Source organism: Natator depressus, chromosome 10 (assembly GCF_965152275.1).
Source record: "Natator depressus isolate rNatDep1 chromosome 10, rNatDep2.hap1, whole genome shotgun sequence".
Taxonomy (NCBI): Eukaryota; Metazoa; Chordata; order Testudines; family Cheloniidae; genus Natator; species Natator depressus.
In genome coordinates this window covers 56,961,440-56,978,044 of record NC_134243.1, presented here as the reverse complement: position 1 = coordinate 56,978,044, position 16,605 = coordinate 56,961,440, and the positions used below count along the sequence as shown (strand labels likewise).

The window sequence follows — 16,605 nt, the reverse complement described above, 5'->3', positions numbered from 1 at the left end:
CATTTTCAAGGTTAGTTAACTGCCATGATTTTTTTTGGCCTTGCTTTACGAAAAGGCAAATTTTGTTGTCACTGGCTGAAACCTCAGTCCAGCACCAAACAAAAGGGTGACAGCTAACTCTGTGAATTTTTAACTCAGAGATTATCAATGTGTAGTTACCTGTTCTGCCTTCAGTGTCAGTTCAATAAAAATCTGCTGCAGTTTTTCATTAACAAAGTTGATGCAGAACTGTTCAAAACCATTTTTCTATAATGAAACAGAAAAAAAATTAACAATGTTAGCCTCATGCTCTACACTCAACAGCTTTTGATTTTTTTTATAATAAGCAATTTTTGGAGAGGTTTTAACGAACATTTTCAATGATGGGCTGGAAGCTGATTTTACAGTTATTCCATGTATTGTCACCACCTCAGTGTAAAGGTCAGTGACCAAGATTCTCTGAAGCTGTTTTCAGTACTTCATTTTTATTACATGACTTATTACCACTGGGCACTGTAGTTCATATGAATGCCCAGGAAGATGACATTTTCCTTTCTTTCTTTTGAACAGAGTTTTAAAAAAAAAATCCTTCTCTCCCCATCAGGTCAATTCAGATCCTGAATTTTGCACTCTTACCTGGAATATTTCAAAGCCATAAATGTCTAAGACACCAATGTTATACTCTTCATAGTCCTTCTCCATAGCCTTATTAATGGACTAATAAAAAACAGAGAGGAAAAAACATGTTTATACAAAACAAACTAGTTTAAACCCTTAAGCAACTTTGAACTGAAAAAATTTGGGTTGTACAAAAATAACCTCTTTATATGCAATGAAGAATGAAACTCCCCTTTTCTCTCCGCAAGTGTATTTCACTTTATTTAAAAAGGTAAACTCTATCGTCAGTTAGCAAATGAGTATTACATTATCCATTACAGTATACATTATATACATTACATTACGTTATCCAAGCAAGTGAGCCTTCAGAGCTATTACCTGTAAATCTGTTTCTCATTAGAGCTACTAGATCATTTAAAAAGAGAAATAAAAAAAAGCAAACAAGAAATAAAAGGAACGTTTATAAAAGCTCAACAGTTAGAGTTCTGCTGATATGCAACCTGATTCTTCCCATTAAACTTTTCAAATTTCTGCTTTTCCTTGCCAGCAACTTAAAAGAGCAAAACACCAGTGACACCTACTATATAGGCAGTGGGAGCTGCCATGGTGAGGCAGTTATAAGAAAATAGCAATGCCACCCTGGAACAAACCTTTGCTCCAGCTAGCCCAATATCTTGTCCAATATCTGATGTTTCTCCCTTCCCATTTCAGCCTACAGTCTCATCCTGAAAAGGGACTACTTTGCATGAGAGGAAGGGAGAGGGAGTAGAATAGCAGCTGGAAAGCAGCAAGAATGGGACAATGAAGGGAGGCTGTAACCACTCCCCCTGGGAGTTTCATTACCTGACTGTTCTTCCTTCCTGACAGGGCCCCAGACTATAGGTCACATTAAGGCTCTGAAAGCATGAGCTGTATTTTGGGGATGGGGGGAGGGCAGGTGGGCGAGGAGAAGTGGTACACCACATGGGCAGCAGTGACTGGAGGCTGAGAGGAGGCATAATGCCTCTAACGGTGCTGGAGATGGCGCACTCACCAGCCATTTAAACCGTTTGAAAAGATGTAGCATGGGCCTTCGAGCCACTATCTCAAGTTCCATGGCCATGCCCTTGTTGTGCCATCCAGTGCTGCCACTATCTTTATAATGTCCCCAGCTAAATGCTCTAGGAACGCAAGCAATTTAAAGACGCCTCCAGTGCAGGAGTACTGCATGCAAGAGCTTCTCTGCACCCCTTTCCCCTGCCCTTAGCATTCCTGCTCTAGGGCAGCCACCAGGGAGCCCTGCTTGTGTGTGTGTGGAAGGGAGGCATGGAGAGGGCTGTACAGCAGTGGGTTAGCAATTAACAGATATTTAAGGCTTGAGGAAATGTAGTGCAGTGGGGGAAGGATACAATGGCCAAAAGCAGAGAATTGTGGGGGAAAGCCCACATGGGATATTTTTTCCTTTCATCATTTAACCCTAGTGACATAATCAGAAAAAATTCAACTTACATCCACCAGGTAGTCAAAGATGCGGGCATGAAGGGCTTTGGCTAGAGCATCTCTGGTGTAGCAGGCCTGTTCCACATTAAGCGTCACATTAATGGACTCTGATTTGCCTCCCCACTTACTGTCCATCTGCCTGCTGGTCAGTTTCTCTTTCAGGCGGCTTTGGTTAATTCCCAGGAGGAAAGCAGGGAAAGCCAAAACTGCAAGAACAACCAGGGTTGTTGTTTTTTAAGTAAACCAACGGATGGTGATTTAAAGATTTTAAAAAAAGCAAAAAAAAAACAAAACAAGAAAACGCACAAGTATCTCAAGTTGCAGTCATCGGAAATAAACCTGGTGGGATGTGGTAAAAATGGGACTTATGGCTCAAAACCTTCTCTAAATCTTCCAAGAAATTATTCAAGTCTTTACACTCAGACGGATTTTAAATAAATTGCACCCCATCCCAAAAAAGGTCTTCAGCTGTTTACCTCAAACCTTAGAACATATAAGACAGTTTACACCAATGATTTGAATACAAGCAAACCACTCTGTGGAAGAAATATGAAAATTAAGCACTGAACTCAGACTGAAAGAAATTAAGTGAAATTAAACCTTAAAAAGTTCTTGGTAAAAAGCATCAAGGTTCAGAACATAATAAGGAAGGATACAATTATCCAGCTCCTAATATTTCTTAAAAAGAAAAGGAGTACTAGTGGCACCTTAGAGTACTAGTACTCCTTTTCTTTTTGCGAATACAGACTAACACGGCTGCTACTCTGAAACCTAATATTTCTTACTCTCCTTCCTATGCTCATTCAGGTTTCTACAGTAAGCTACACTAGGGTTGCCTTGCCATCCACTTTTTAAAAGACAGCAGGTGTTTTCATCTAATGCCTGGATAGGGTAGGAATATGGGCAATGCCCCAAGCATCTATGCTCTGGCTACCAAGGCCAGCTCTGGAGGGAGTTGCTGCTCCACCTCTCATTAAGTCAATAAGATTGCCTGGGGTGCAACTAGGGACTATGACCCCGTATTGTTTTTGGAAGAGAAACCGAATTAGCAATCCCAGAGCATGAGAAATGATGTATTGTATTTGGATAAGCAGCTCACTACTCAGTTCACCTTGCAACATCTGGGCCTCAGCCTGTTGCATCATCATTAATCCTGTAATTGTTTCCAGAGCTACCTACACTCGTCACTCTCCACTGCAGCATAATTGCCAACTTCTTTAAAGCTGATGTTTCCCAAGTGCAGCACTCCTGCCACGATCTGTAGTACCAATGCCTGCTCCTCTGCAAAGATGCCGATCACATTCATTGCATGCTGGGAAAAGAAAGACATCAAGTTACTAACATTATTCATTCACCATATTTTTCACAAACCATGAATAATTAATTGGAATTAAAAAAATTAAGTCTGGGATTTTCAAAAGAATTTAAAGCAATCAGGCCTCCAAATCCCATTAAAGTTTCCACAGAATTTCATCAACAGGATGTGAGATCTAGATGAGCTCATCATATATGCTAAAATGAAGCTGAGGCGCTAAAGAAGGAGACTCAGATTCTAAGACAATGTTGTATTATAAAAACATTATTCCTGTCACACAAATAGATGATTTAGACCTAACAAAAGTGAAAACTGCATACTGCATGATTCTAGAATAGTTACATTTTGGCTGGCTTAGGCTTATAACTGATCTGCAGAATAGTTTTTTATCAAGTATAGTAAATGGTTCTTTTACAAATCTGATTCCTAATCTGTAATTTTTGCCGAAGTCCCACATAGGCTGGTACAGTAATAATGATGATACTTGGCACTTAAATAATGTTTTGCATTGGAAATGGCAGAGGTGTCCACATAGCTAGCCATAGGTCACACAGCAAGTCAATATCAGAGCTGGATGCAGAGCCCTGGTCTCCGGATTCTCAGGCCTGGTCTACACTTACTTTGTAAACTTACTTTGGTATAACTATGTTGTTCAGCAGTGCGAAAAATCCACATCCCTGAGCGATGCAGTTATACTGACCTAACCCCTGGTATAGACAGCACTATGGCGACGGGAGAGCTTCTCCCATTGACACAGCTACTGCCTCTCCCAGAGGCGGATTAACTATGCCAACAGGAGAGGCACAGTAGCGTCTTCACTAAAGCGCTACACTGCGCTGTACATGTAGACAAGCCCTCAGTCCCTTCCTCTAACCTTCAGCCCATGCTACTATATACAGTTGAGAGCTTTCTGTTTTCAATTTTCACTTTTCAGTGGAAGCTAATCATTGTGCTGTATTTTAATATTTTTCATAATGCATTTTCTCTGCCTGCTGCTCATTGGCTGATCTTCTTTTCTATTGAATCTGTACCTCTAAAATAAATAGCGTGGCTATTTTAGCAGAATTATCAGAGCGCTAGCCAGAAAGAACACCCATTCATAATAAAGGGGTAATTAAAATTATATGGGTGAGTTTTTATCTACAAGAATTTGCAGCATGTGGTTTTCCTTTTTCTGTAAATATGAAACATTAAACTGTTTGCCTTAAAAGATATAGCTGAATGAATACACAAACACAGAGCACTGATTTAAAAAACACACCAGAGTTTCCTGAAAATCAGATTTGTCATTTATATCATCTACTTTGTAGGATCCAGAAAGGCTCAGATAGTAATAGTAATCCATGCTAGTAATGCCCAGGCTGTGTTTTTGCTCTGAGGAGGCACCTTCAATAAGCTGCAAAAGAAAAACACCAGAAATCAGATATCATTCCATTACATAGCTAACTCTCTCCAACTGGGGAGGGACAGCTCTTGAACAGGTGACTGAGGCTGTAATGTCAGAGAAGACAGTCTCTTTATTTGCCAGGTGAACGCAGTGCCAGCAGTGTACCTTTCTCAGGTTTCTCTGATCACATGGCTTGGAAGAACAGACACTGATTCCCATTCCCAGGAATGATTTTTTTTTTTTAAACTTCTGTGTTCAGTAGTAGATCTTTGAATAAGACTCTCAGTTTGCAATGCTGCACGCTGATACGAGCTCCCTCGCATTAGAGGTGTGACGAAAATGTGAAATGAATGTCAGGATAGGTCTGTCTTCAAGTCTGCAATACCAGGACTAAATCTCCAGGGAGGATTCCTCAGGTGGCCCCACTAATTTGTGACTCCCTGACCCAGAGGCCAGTTTTTCACTGTCCCCATCCTCAGCATAGTTCAAAGTGGCTTTTGGCTGCTCTGAACAACACCGGCTTGTCATAATCCCCAAGGGTCTGTTATGCCAGCTGGGGATCACCCAAGTACAGTGTTGTTCAGCTATGCCTCCTCACACCTCTTATGCCGATCAGGGCTGGGAGTGAGTGGCACAGGGCTGGGATAGGGCAATTAAAGAAGCTTCCTGATTTCTTTGTATCACCAGACTGTATGAACTGAGCCACCATGCTGCCTCAGATAGACACACCTTTAATACCCAAAAATGAATGAACAAACCCCCAGTGGATCCTCTGCAATCACTGTCAGAACCCTAAAGACTCCCTCTGTCCTTTTCATCTTCATGGCTTATGTTGTAGCCACCTTTTGGGGTGAGGAGAAAATGGGGTGCGCTTCAGAGTTTGTCAAAGCCTCTCCTAAACTGGGAAGAGTAGGGCGCAAAAGAACAATGCATTCACTTCCCTCAAAGAAGGGGAATGCACAGTCCCTGAAGCACTTCCAGCTCCAATTCCACTTTTTCCATCTGGCAGTGATGTTTCATGTCCATGAAGCTGGCCCACAGTCACTTGTACTGACATTGTCTCTATTAGTACAACTTAACCAGTATTTTGCTTACAAGGATCTTTCCCATCAAAAGGTAGTGAAAGAAAAACAGCCCTTAGAGAAAGGTCCTATGAACTGTAATAGAGATGAAACTTTTAGGGTACTATAAAAATAATCCTAAAATCTTATAGAGTTTAATGGAGAATGATGCCTGTTTCTCTTTTGCAGCTAGACAATCGAATGCTAGGACAGAAGTTATCATTCTCTATTACATTCTACAGGACAGTTTTAAAAAATCTGCAGGGAAATTATCTACTATATTCTGTTAAACTCTTCCATGTGGGAGGTAACAGTGAATTTTCAAGCTGGCCCTTAGAAATACATCATGTTGTTACTTCACTGAGAGTCTACTGTTTTCTGGATTTGGAAAGAGACTCAAGCCACTGAATGAGTCTATGTTAGACAATGCCTTAGTGTGCACTGAAGGTACCTAGCAATATTCAGACTGCCCTTTTAAACATGCAGTCAATAGCATGACTTCATTAAGAGATGTACCAATATAAAGGAAAAACTAGAAATGGAAGAAGTATTTTTTTTAATAACTGTGAAAGGAACTGTACATTTCGGACCTGGTAAAAAACGTGAAAACTCCTCTCTCCAGGATTCCTCATTACCACCCGAGACTTTTCCAGGAGAAAGTTGGAGATCTTTCCACCATCAGGCTCCCCACCTGGGCTAAACTGGATTTCAAAGTATTTCCCCTGTAACAAATAATTATAGAGGTTTTTGAATGATTAATAAAAACTAAGCTTAAAGCAGACACCTGTTGCAGTATAACTCAAGGAAACTAACTAGAATATTTATTCTGTATTACTTCAAGGTTAAATTAGGCCTGGACTCTTAAGAAACAATTACTTTCTTCCCCACTTTTCCATGTCCAGTTACCTAATTCTAAACCCAACACAATAATTCTGTAGTGCATTAGAACAAAGATGTACACTAACCCATATGTAAGGACTAACTGGGGGACTTCTTTCCTCTGCCTTATTTGGTTGGTGTAAATTAGGCAGATTGCAGAAATTAAACACTGATGGCTAAATTTACTACTGATGTATGTGGGAACTACTCCAGTGTTGTAGATTTACAACCCCATAAACCAATGGTTAATACTGCCTTCTGTTTCCAGGTGATGTATATCAATGATCCTTTTATCTTGGTGGACTGAGGAATTGCATTCATAACCCATGACAACTTCAAAATATACCCTTACTTCTATTTTGTGAAGGGGATGACTAAGGGGAGCAAAAGGGGAAGAAGTTTGTCAAGCAAGGCACACTGCTAATACAGGTAGTCACAGATGAGGAAATACATTGGAAAACAATAAGGATATCTACAGTTTTGAATTTTTTTTCCCCCTCGCAGGATGCATCAGATAACCTAGTTGTATATTTTAGTTCACTTGATATCTGAATGTCTGTGAAGACATTTATATTTTATTATATCCAGTATGTTTTCAACAAGGGTCTAACATCTGAAAAGCACGGTTCAAATTTCATGCTGGTGTAAAAGGATAAAACTCCATTTTAATTAAATAGAGCTGTGCCCATTTAAAAAGCAGGGTATTTGGTCCCACATATGTACTGTAACGTTGTTCCATTCTCTCTTCACTATATTTTATAAATACATGGTGATTCTTCCCAATTAAATGTTGTAAGGGCTACGTTACTTAAAATGGAACTTAGGGTACAATATCAGGCCATTATTCTGCATATGTAGTGTTAGTTCCCATTACTATGTATAACATTTATAATCAAGTGCTGAAAACAATTCCTTATTGCTTTTTGGAAAGATGAATAACCTTCATGCCCAACAGTGAAGTCTAGCAATTGTTCCATCCCATTAAAAAAAAATCACAGCTAATTATTACACGGGTTGGAAAATAGATATGCTCATACCTTCCAGTTCAGTGCAGATTAGCCCCAGTTAGGTTGCTAATTGTCTTGTTTACACATCACACTGCTTACAAATAGCTTTGCCCAAGCAGTAATAGAAACAAACATTTGCAATAACATCTAGGAGACCTTGAAATGTGTGCCTCTCCGTTTATATGAAAACCAGCATTTTCCTTCACAAAGATGCCCAAATCAAACCCACACATGTTAGGAGCAAAAGCAATCTTTTGCGGAGAGGAACTTACAAATCTGCTGGAGTTATTGTTCCGTACAGTCTTCGCATTCCCAAAGGCTTCCAGTAAAGGGTTTGACTGCAGAATAATGTCCTTCACATGCTGTAATTAAAAAAAAAAAAAATCTGCTTTGGGATCTTTATCAAGGTCTTGGAGCATTCATATGAAACCATGATTTGTAAACTTGATATATATAAGGAGCAAGGATGCCTGTCTCTACAAGCAGGCTTTAGAATATCCTCTTGGCCAGGTGAGGGGGAATCTGCCAACATGTCTGCAGAATGCAAGTTTTTTTTTTAAAATTCAGTTTCTAGTTCTTATAATTGTGAAGAAAATCATCCAAACTTAAACAGAAAGTAAACTGATGCAGTCATCTTCCTGAACTTGCAGATAGCTATGAGCAGCAGCACTGGCTATGCCAAGAAGGAGCACAATGAAACTGACCTGTTTCTTGACAGTTTCATTGCTGCTCACAGGGTTTGAAGCAGAGGCAGACTCTGGTCAAGGATAAAGTAACAGAGACTTTTTCTCTCACACTCTTGCAGCAGCTAGGAAGATGGGGGGATGGACAAGAATACAGGAGGAAGAAAAGCAAAGTGGCGCAGATCCCCACCCCTTAGCATCAGTAAGCCACTACCACCGGCCTTGGTGGGAGAATCCTCCTACCCCTGAATTGGTAGAGTTTCTCCCCTTGTTAGTAGGTGGCTTGCAATTTTTAAAACCCTGTTTCTAGGGAACATTAAAACAATAACAAATATCCATGTAGAACAGTTCACAATTGGCTGAGTGATTTACTGGAGTGGAAGCGGGATCAGAGAGAAATGGGTTAGTTTTCTCCTGGAACACTGGGAGGAGGCTACCAAACTTGATGGACTAATGGTTTGGATCCTGTATGGTGAATCCTATGTTCCTCTGTTTCACTAAGTACATTTTATCTGAGCAACTTTATTTTTCTGGATCATGGCTAGATTGAGTTGGACAAAAAACCTTGAGGATCATATTTTAACCTGAGCAACTGCATATAAATCTACATTAAATCAACAGAGTTACTCCAGGTTTATACCAAGTGCATCTGGCGGCACAATCTGGCCCAAGGTTGCAACATTTCTGGCCACATTTTATCCTCTTTACCTTTAACTTCCCTTCTAAATAAGACTTACTCTCCCAACAAGAAGTATAATGAAACAAGTAGAGAAGGAAACTGGAATCTTGAGGACAATGACAAATGGGATAAAATGGAAGACGGTAGAGAATTTGGAAAATGTAGGGCTTCAAAAGCAGATTCAGAACTCTGCTGAATAATTAAAAATTGAGACAAAATACATAGGATATGTTTGGATAGTGAAAAGCATCTGGTGATCAGGATGGGGAACAATAATTATTTTAACACCATACACATCATCACTCGGTTTCAAAGTATTTATGTCCTATTTATGAAATAACTGCTTACTAATTAAACCTATAACCTTGGAGCCCAATCTTGCAATTCCTTAAAACAAGCAAAACTCGTCAAGACAATGGGAGTTTTGCCTGCATAAGGAATGCTAGCTCAAGACCACAGATGGGCTAGTGGTTAGCTCTGTGAGAGCTTCGAATCAGACAGCAAGGAGAAAAGTGCTGGGAGCAGGCCATGAGGAGGCCACTGGATTCTCACTTACCCAGATTCAATTATCATAAAACTCAGCCTAGCAGGTGTGGAGCGGCATCAGCCCATAGTTTGAAGCATTGGCTGTGGAAGGGCCATTTGCTTTAATGGGAGTAGGATCAGGATGTTAGTTTCTTGCTCAAAATTAGTGTATATTCAGGTTTGTGTAGAGAGGATTGAATTTCACACAAAAATAATACACTACTCAAGGAAACGTATCAGTTTAATCAGCTCTGTCTTGTAACTGGTGAGTTTATTTTGCATCTTGTAGGAAGAGCTGGGATTTACTTAAAATAACTGAAACAATTATTTATAATTTGATTAAGTCCACTCCAAAAATAACACAATGCATATTTTCCCTTTGCTATTGAATGACTGTGCAATGTTCCCTGTATCATTGTCTCCACAAACAAAACAGGAAGAACATAATCATCATCAGAGCTTGTACTAAGGCCAATGTATTATGGTAAGCAGAAAAAAAAAAAGCACACTGGTAAAGGGTAGCCGCTACATACCAAGAATAGTTGTCTGTCAATCAGCCGATGATCTCATAGAACTCCATTAGTGGAATTTTATGGATAATTTACTGCATTAGCTTTAGTTAAAATGCTTGTGTAGATAGTGCAGACAGTAGTTTCAGAATTATTAACAAGCAACTATTCACCAATCTAGCTAGCTCCCATAAATTACATTTCCTACTAGATAATTTGTTTAAAATGATGTTTAATAAAAGTCCTTCTCTTTTCCCTCTAATGTGTGAACACAAATCCATGATTTAATGGGAGATATGAACCACTGAGACAGTTCAATTCTCTCTGGATCTGAAAGGTCTAGTAAAAATTCATATTTGACATTGTAGAAAAAGCAGATTTTCTGAGGTTTTGTTAAATAATGTTTGGTTGCTATAAATTAAACTCCTCTCCCTACAGCTTGAGGTCACAAATTTCCTTAAAAACGCTTTTTCCCCAAAATCTTTAACCTTTAAATAATTCAGCATCAACACTGAAGCTGTTCCACAGGGGTCTGTTCAGACTAGTAGGTTTTCATCTTATGGACTCCCCATCCACAGGTGGAGGACCAGCAGATCTGTGCAGGGGTGAATCCCTGGCTCCAATTCATCCGTCCCCTACAGAGTACAGTTCTTGGATACCTGAACTCTGAAAGACCCATTTGTGCAGTAGAGCCACACCAGTTTCTATGCTAGGGGATCTATGTTGGCTGTACATGTGTGCTCAGCCATTTACCTCGTAAGTGTTATCTCTTGCATTGTGGCTATACAGTAAGATTTGACATGGTTTCTTTACAGCAACATTACACTATATCAACTCACCTGTACCTTGGGGCCACCTCCTGATATTTTAGAGATGTAACTCATGATATATTTAGCAGCTACAGTCTTTCCAGCACCGCTTTCACCGCTAGGAAGAGAGGAACACAAAGACACATCTGTTAAGTTGTTCAGACCTGAAAACAACATGGAACTTGATAAAATGTGTGATACTGCCATGCTCAGCAGCACTAAAACTGTGTAGATAGAGAGGTTACCCCAAAATAAAAGTCTGATAGTTAGACCTTCATGATTTAGTTTTCTAAGGAAACACTGAGGAAAACAGGTTTCAGAGTAACAGCCGTGTTAGTCTGTATTCGTAAAAAGAAAAAAGAAAAGGAGTACTTGTGGCACCTTAGAGACTAACCAGTTTATTTGAGCATGAGCTTTCGTGAGCTACAGCTCACTTCATTGATGAAGTGAGCTGTAGCTCACGAAAGCTCATGCTCAAATAAACTGGTTAGTCTCTAAGGTGCCACAAGTACTCCTTTTCTTTTTTCTTTTTACTGAGGAAAACGTAACTAAAAGAAGAAAGATAAATTGTCATTCCTACCAAAAGGTTTTCCAACACAGGCCCAAATTCTACACTCTGATACACTAAATCAGGAACAACTCTAGTGAAGACAAGTATAAATACAGAGTAACTCAGGTTTCTACTGGAGTTGTTTGAGATTTACCTTGTTTAACCAAGAACAGCTACCAAACAATAAATATGCCCCAAATTTAAATCAGGTGATTTAACAGCATATAGAATATGACATATAACATTCTAACGTGATACTTCTGAGGCATGTTTGTCACTGAATGACATAGAATAAATAATGTTACACACACACACACACACACAAAATCTCCACGAAACATATAAAAAGAGAAAGTATTAAAACAAAGAAATTAATATACTTAAGCTGAAATTTTTCAAGGGGCTAAGAACCCAATTCCCATTGGATTTTTAGTGGGATTTGTGTGCCTAATTCCCTTAGGTTTCCTTGAAAATCCCAGCCTTATGTTTTAAGGCAAGCCATCTGCCTAGATTCCACAGGAGTCTTTTCTTTTTTTTTTTTTTAGGCGTTCCTAAATGAAATAGTCATTCAGGATGTGATTAATAATGACTCACTGAGTACTATCTTCCTGGTCTTATGCTTCTTGACACAGGCTACGAGAAGGCTTAATACTCCACTCTAACTTTTCACAATTCCTTCCTCCCTTCCTTTACATATTTCACTTCAGTGGTGACATTAGGATACATCTTGCAACAGACTAGGAGTCCCTTTCATCTACTGCTAGCTCTTGGACAAAGATCACAGGACCTCTCAAGGGGGGAAAAAGGTTCTGTGTTGAACTGGAATGGGTTAAGATGATACTACATACTGGGCATGATTCTGATCTCGCACTTGAAAATTGTGATTTCAGTGGAATTAGTCATAATTTACACTGATGTTGGTGCAAGTCACATCAGTCCTCATATTCAGCATAGTTAACCCATCTTACACCACTTTTGATGGGACAAATCAGGCCTCATCCAGATGGTGGTGAGAGGGCACAGTATTCTATTTTGAAATCGTTTGTCCTCATGCATAAAAGTCTGAGGGATCCTCAAGTCTCTGAACAAATTCAACACGTTTTGATACCATGGGTCAGACTATGCACAGTTGTGCCTGGGTGTGGACCAAATGCATGCCCTGCTCAAATCCTGCCCCATATTTCCCAGGATAACCTCCGCCTGTGTTGGAAAGGGGAATGGATTTGCCAGTTGATGCCAATGTGTAACTCCCCATTAGCATCAACGATGGTCAAATTCCCAATAGGTTCAGGTCTGATAAGCACTCAGAACTTCAGATGCTTATCCAGACCTCCTGGGTCTGTAAAACCAGACTGGAATTCTCATAAGGTTTGACTGGAACCATCCTTTGGGCTTCCAGTCAATGTAAAAATATTCTGAGAAGAGCCATCAGAAATGTTACCACGTTGGCTTCTCATCCTGATAACAACTAGGAAGCACAGATCAAATATTATCAATTTTTAAAAAGCTGAATAGTTTTTGAACCTCTCAACAATTTTTTTTCTGAATTCAGTTTGAGTTCTGGGTGAAGGCTTGAGTCAGTTATTTTATTATTTGAACCACTTCACCTAACCCTAATCAGCATGAAGAAGAGAATGCAGCCATTTGGCTTTATCCTGTGGAAAAATCTGAAGTACAGCTACATTCACTACAGCAGGGAGATTTCAGAGTAACAGCCGTGTTAGTCTGTATTCGCAAAAAGAAAAGGAGTACTTGTGGCACCTTAGAGACTAACCAATTTATTTGAGCATAAGCTTTCGTGAGCTACAGCTCACTTCACTGGATGCATACTGTGGAAAGTGTAGAAGATCTTTTTATACACACAAAGCATGAAAAAATACCTCCTCCCACCCCACTCTCCTGCTGGTAATAGCTTATCTAAAGTGATCACTCTCCTTACAATGTGTATGATAATCAAGCTGGGCCATTTCCAGCACAAATCCAGGTTTTCTCCCTCCCCCCCGCACAAACCCACTCTCCTGCTGGTAATAGCTTATCTAAAGTGACCACTCTCCTTACAATGTGTATGATAATCAAGGTGGGCCAGCAGGGAGAGTAATCTCTGCATTTAGAAGTCCACATCAACACAATGTCTGAAAGCTAAAAATAGAAAAAGTGCAGTTCTTCACAGCAAAGTCTGACCAGAGTGGATACTCAATTTTAAAAGCAGGAAGGATAAATCCATCCAAACTGAATCAGATACCTGAGCTAGTGTATAAAGCAAATATAAAAAGAAACTAAAAGTTAAAATTGAAGTGAACAGCACTGATTTATATTTTCCTTTTCCAATTTCCTATTGGAGAGAGTAGTAACAGATTTTGATAGGTTTCTACTAAATATTTCTAATGTGAAGCAAACTTTTGAGAGAACTGGTACACAGAAACTCAAGGTAACACTAGTAAAATCTAGGAATAAACTTCATGTCTCTAATATGGTATTCAAATCCTCACACCATTTCAAAGCACAGTCACAAGCAATCCGAATTATGTAATTGGAGCATCGGCGGCTTCTAGCGATACCAGTTTCCAAACTGCTCAAACATTGGTTAAACATCTCTTAAAACATTTTGTTGTATTAACATGAAGCAATAAACCTTGAAATGTTTCCTCCTATTCTGTGGGCCCAATTTGTGCTGATACAAGAGTCAGGTCCTTTCCCGACCCACCAAATGCTTTGCATTGCTCCGTCAGTGCAGAAAAGCCAGTAGCCAGAATAACCGGCTATCAGGATTTAGAGATATAAGGAATCTTTCCTTCATGCCTCTGACACCACTTCCCCTGCCAGTTTTAGGGATGTGTTGTGGCGAGAGATGAGTGACCAGTTTCCATCTGTCAGAATAGCTCTTAAGGACCATTGTTGCTGGGTGAAACTTACAGAAACCCTGATGCTATAATTGAGATCAGGATTTGAGCAAATGGAAGCTCTTCTTTGGTATGGAGTGCCGGACTGGGCTCAAAGTCACTTTTCAGCATGAGGATTGCCATTGGCAGTAGGCTAACAGCCGTCTTTCATCATGTGAGCCTCCATTTTGCTGGGTTGCACAAAATGGGTTCAGCTCGCTTTTAAGTTTGACTTGAGTGAAGTTTCAGCATTTTCTTCCCTGCAACTGTCTGACTGTGGAGACTGAAATGATTAAACACCCAGAAATAGATTGAAGGAGTTTGGAAAAACAGATGAATGATGATCCTGAAAGTCTAAAATAAATCTGCAAACATATTATAGGAGCAGGGATGGGGTCTGTCCTTTTTTCTCTCTTTGTGTAGTACCTAGCACATTGTGGGAGCTATAGGAAACAAATATCAATGGACCCAAATTCATCTCTGGTTTAACTCCCATTAGGTCAGTGCAGTTCCACTAGGGATGAATTTTGCCCATTGTGAGAATATTCTCTCTCTCTTAGGGTTTTATATTAGCACCCATCACCATGGTGTCTGAGTGTGTCCATGTTAAACAGCTTAGCAAAGCTAGATCCCTAATGGACTTAATGAAATCTTCTGCTCTGGCCCTTTCTTAGATTAAAGAAAACTTTGTTTTTTTTTCTTTACACACGGGAATATTCTGATTATGGTAGAAAAACTTTACCAGAGAGGGAAGTTTTTGCAATGTGACCTAAAGTTTAGTTATTTATTTCTGTAATGCAGGCATTTCTGTAGTGCTGTCTGTTTTCTCCAGTAACAGCTGACCCTGTTTGGATACTGTTTTTACCTAGTTAGGAGATTATGGGGAGTCACACCTCTCAACCTACCAGGGTCCTAGCGTGGGACCACAATGTATGACAAATATTCAAAATGAGGGATACACAAAAAATTATTCAAACTGCTTTGTAACCTCAGTTACATGATTCCTTATTTCTGATATAAGCAACCCTCAACAATAAGAATGAGGAGGCTCCAAATTTGTGTGGAGCACAGGTAATTTCAGGACTAAAATGAGGGACATTGGTGGAGATTGCAGGGAGAAAGAAAGCAGTATGTATGGATCAGCTATATTTTAAAAGTATGGAGACATGAGAAGAATTAAAACAGTTCCCTACAAGATCATAGAATCATAGAACTGGAAGGGACCTCGAGAGGTGATCTAGTCCAGTTGCCTGCACTCAAGGCAGGACTAAGCATTATCTAGACCAGTGGTGGGCAAACTTTTTGGTCCGAGGGCCACTTCTGGGTGGGAAAACTGCATGCAGGGCCGGGGCAAGGCGCTGGGGTGTGGGAGGGAGTGAGGGGTGTGGAAAGGGATGCGGTGTGCAGGAAGGGGCCCAGGGCAAGGGGTTGGGGGAGAGGAGGGATGTGAGGCGCAGCAGGGGGCTCAGGGAAGGGGGTTGGGGTACAGGAGGGGTGTAGGGTGCAGCAGGCGGCTCAGGGCAGGGAGTTGGGGTACAGCAGGGATGTGGGGTGCAGCAAGGGGCTCAAGGCAGGGAGTTGGAGTGCGGGGTGCAAGAGGGGTTCAGGCTCTGGCTCGGCGCCGCTTACCTGGAGCAGCTCCGGGGTGGCAGTGGCACGCACTGGGGCCAGGGCAAGCTCCCTGCCTGCCTGCCCTGGTCCCGTGCCATGCCGCTCCCAGAAGCGGCCGGCACCACATCCCTGTGGCCCCAGAGGAGGGAGGGGGGGCAGAGAGCTCCGCGTGCTTCTCTTGCCTGTGGGTACCTCCGCCGAAGCTCCCATTGGCCACGGTTCCCTATTCCCGGTCAATGGGAGTTTAGGGGGAGGTACCCACAGGCAAGAGCAGCGCAAGAGCCCCCTCCCCCAGGGGCTGCAGGGAAGTGGTGCCAGCCGCTTCTGGGAACTGTTTCAATTCTTCTCTGAAGGTCCAGATCCAGCCCGCGGGCCATAGTTTGCCCATTCCTGATCTAGATCATCCCTGACAGGTGTTTGTCCAACCTGCATAGCTCATGTTTTCTAGACCTTTAATCATTTTTCTTGGTCTTCTCTGGATTTTCTCCAGTTTGTCCATACCTTTCCTGAAATGTGGAGCCCAGAACTGGACACAATACTCCAGTTGAGGCCTAATCAGTGCAGAGTAGAGTGGAAGAATTACTTCTCGTGTCTTGCTTACAATACTCCTGCTAATACATCCCAGAATCATGTTT

At 40.9% G+C, this 16,605-nt stretch overlaps 1 protein-coding gene across 1 annotated transcript in view; it reads right to left on the bottom strand.

The window, feature by feature from the left end:
- Positions 1-16,605, bottom strand: part of MYO1E (myosin IE) — a 142,275-nt gene that overhangs the window by 55,706 nt on the left and 69,964 nt on the right. The window contains exons 5-12 of the mRNA XM_074966252.1: positions 10,961-11,048; positions 7,998-8,087; positions 6,430-6,561; positions 4,653-4,787; positions 3,256-3,388; positions 2,086-2,282; positions 616-696; positions 160-246 (exon numbers count right to left, since the gene is read on the bottom strand). Of these exons, the coding sequence (XP_074822353.1) occupies positions 160-246; positions 616-696; positions 2,086-2,282; positions 3,256-3,388; positions 4,653-4,787; positions 6,430-6,561; positions 7,998-8,087; positions 10,961-11,048 (943 nt within the window). The remainder of the gene's footprint in view (positions 1-159; positions 247-615; positions 697-2,085; positions 2,283-3,255; positions 3,389-4,652; positions 4,788-6,429; positions 6,562-7,997; positions 8,088-10,960; positions 11,049-16,605) is intronic.